Consider the following 3,096-nt stretch of genomic DNA (forward strand, 5'->3'; position numbering starts at 1 on the left):
AATAATAATAATAATAATAATAATAATAATAATAATAATAATAATAATAATAATAATAAATAATAATAATAATAATAATAAATAATAATAATAATAATAAATAATAATAATAATAATAATAATAATAATAATAATAATATAATAATAATAATAATAATAATAATAATAATAATAATAATAATAATAATAATAATAATAATAATAATAATGATAATTAAAAAAAAAGTTAAGTGTTGGAGTGCATCGCAATTTCTTCTAAATGACGAGATACACGTTCAACCCACCTAAAATCACTGCCTCTACAAAATGCCTGAGTGTTATTCGAGCTTTCTTCTTCGAAAACAAGAAATTCAATGACAGCTTCCTGTTGCTAACGGACATTCGTGGCGTCAGCCATTTTGAACTGCCAAAACTTGTCAAAATTTGACAAAATAAAAATTTTCAACTTTTGGTTTAAAGAGTACATGTGTAGTGTAAGTTAAGTTCAATTGAGCCAAATATGACATCACATGAAAAAGAAATTAACTCAGTAGGACATTTGTCCCATTGCTTTTTGACTCACCTTCATGTATTATTTTATACCCGTCACACATACTCATACACACACACACATACACACATACGCGCACGTGCGCGCACACACACACAGACAGGCGGACACACACACACACACACACACACACACATATACACATTGTAATGGAAATAATCTCAAAGCAATAATCTCAATATTGTAAATTACAACAATGTAATGTTAAACTAAACCCATAATTGTGTTAACAAATAAGTTTATACAAATACTTATTAATTGAATATTTTAGCTAGTCAAGTCAAAGCAGCAAAACTTTAACATTTTTGACCACTTTCCATCCGTCTTCCAATCAAAATTCGGATATGGAAATATTTGGAACCTCGGACCGGCCTCAAGTTGGAACCCTGATATTTTGACTTTACACCTTTGGTACATCTGTTTTAATGATTAGCTGCTCGAACCCAGGTCTAGGGTGAGGTGAGTGAAGGGCTTTTATGATGGGTTTCAAAAAATGTTTTTAAGATTCTTTTTTCTTTGTTTTAGTTTTTATTTATCTATTTTATTTTTGTTAAACTGTTGCTGTCATAATTTTCCTTCCTTTTCCAGATGGGTGATCTCCATGAACAAACCCGGGCCAATGCACTCACCGTATACTATTTTAATGAAAGACGCCGGTAGAGGGAGAGCCGAGGACCTGATGAAGATACCACAGAATAAGAGAGTGGATTTCCTGCAGACGTCGACAAGGATTGTTTTCGGACGTAATCCTTATTCCAGAATTTTCTCGGCCTACGTGGATAAATTATTCTCTCCAAATCCTTTTTATTGGGGTTACTGGGGGAAGCAATCTGTACAACTTGATGATAATAGGGCAACCATTAAAAGATGTGGATCGGATGTAACATTCGCTCAGTTTGTCAATGCAGTTGTAATGAAAATAGCGCAAGCCGATGTTCATTTAATCCCCGTCACAGAGGAATGTAATACATGCCAGATGCCTTATAACGTTGTTGGAAAGCTAGAAAGTACTGTTGACGATTTAGATTACGCCTCAAAACTACTTAACATTTCATCGTCTTTTCAGCACGAACCTTCTTATAAGGCCGTTGCGCAAAAAGATATTATTTTGGACGCTGTAAACTCTGCCTTCAGTTGGAAAAATTCAATAAAAAATTGTCAAATTTCTTTGGACGAAATGGGACAGCGAATGTGGAGGAAATTTCAAATTCGAGGAGTGATAGATAGTGCCATAAAGTATCCTTTAAAATCTGGAGAGATTGATAAAATGACTAGTTCCAAGTTTATAGAAATATGTGAGCGGGCAATACGAAATTCAACTGATGAAGCACGCCTGAAGAGGCAAAGAAAGTTAGCAATGAAATTGGCGTACTCCACTGTTCCAAAAGAGGTGGCTGCAAAAATTAAAGACATATACGAATTAGATTTTGCTTATTTCGAATATGAAAGAGAGCCAGATTTTATAAGCGAGATGGTTGCGAAAGACTTAAAAGAGAACAGTCTGATTTTCCATTGGAGGACTCCTTGGACTATTGATTGATGATCATGATAGCCTTATTATCTTATTATCTTCATCATCAACTTTTCCTCCTCCATCATCATCATCACCATCATCATCATCATCACCATCATCATCATCATCATCATCATCATCATCATCAGCAGCAGCAGCAGCAGCATCACCACCATCAACATCATCATTATCATCATCATCATCATCATCATCATCATCATCATCATGATCAGCAGCAACAGCAGCAGCAACAGCAGCAGCAGCTGCAGCAGCATCAGCATCACCATTATCATGATCAACATCATCATCGCCATTATTATCGTAATAAGAAATAAGCGTTCTACGACCTGAAGTCTTAGTGGGTCTCTCTCGCTCTCCTTTCTCTCTCCCCTCTCTCTACATCAGTTATTCACATACTATGTGTACGAGTGTGAGAGACAGAGAGAGAGAGAGAGAGAGAGAGAGAGAGAGAGAGAGAGAGAGAAGGGAGAGAGAAAGAAAGAAAGAAAGAAAGAGAGAGAGAGAGAGAGAGAGAGAGAGAGGGGGGGATGTTGCATACATGGATATTATGAAAGAGAACAGTTCCGTATTGATGTTATACTTTAAGGTAAAATACTAACACCTTTGCTACAGATGAAACCTACTACAAACACACAAGTGTGGCCTTGAATGTTTATAGTCTGATCTATATTCATGAGAACTAATTTCTCAACTCGTGGTCCAAAATCAATAACAAAGAGCTTTTTGAAGTCGACTTCGTTCCTTCTATAGATAGTTCAAAGAAGACGTCACTCATGTCTTTGTTATTGTTTTTTGCCATCCGCGTTTATGAGTACTTCTCACTAAACTGTATTAACCAGACTATAAACCTTCAAGGTTTCACACAGTTTTGTGTGTTGGTCAGTTTTACTTCCGGATGGCAATGTTGTGAACTTCTTAGTCAAATGCATACTATCTATACAATGTATTGAGAGGATGAGATAGTGGACAGAGTGAATAGAGATTTTTGATAGATATAAATTTGTAATCAGTA

At 35.2% G+C, this 3,096-nt stretch overlaps 1 protein-coding gene across 5 annotated transcripts in view; it reads left to right on the forward strand.

Moving 5' to 3' along the window:
* LOC144980949 (carbohydrate sulfotransferase 10-like) overlaps positions 1 to 2,715 on the forward strand; it is a 49,493-nt gene extending 46,778 nt beyond the window's left edge. For 4 of the 5 annotated variants that reach the window (XM_078928936.1, XM_078928938.1, XM_078928937.1 and 1 more), the window contains exon 5: positions 1,139 to 2,617. In XM_078928936.1, the coding sequence (XP_078785062.1) occupies positions 1,139 to 2,090 (952 nt within the window). In that variant the 3' untranslated portion in view covers positions 2,091 to 2,617. Of the gene's footprint in view, positions 1 to 1,138 lie in introns of all 5 variants that reach the window. The other variant, XM_078928935.1, reaches the window with a different exon arrangement.
* The last annotated feature ends 381 nt before the right edge of the window (positions 2,716 to 3,096 follow it).

The sequence above is a fragment of the Berghia stephanieae genome, chromosome 10, assembly GCF_034508935.2.
Source record: "Berghia stephanieae isolate SIO BIC M18660-M18661 chromosome 10, UCSD_Bste_1.3, whole genome shotgun sequence".
Classification (NCBI taxonomy): domain Eukaryota; kingdom Metazoa; phylum Mollusca; class Gastropoda; order Nudibranchia; family Aeolidiidae; genus Berghia; species Berghia stephanieae.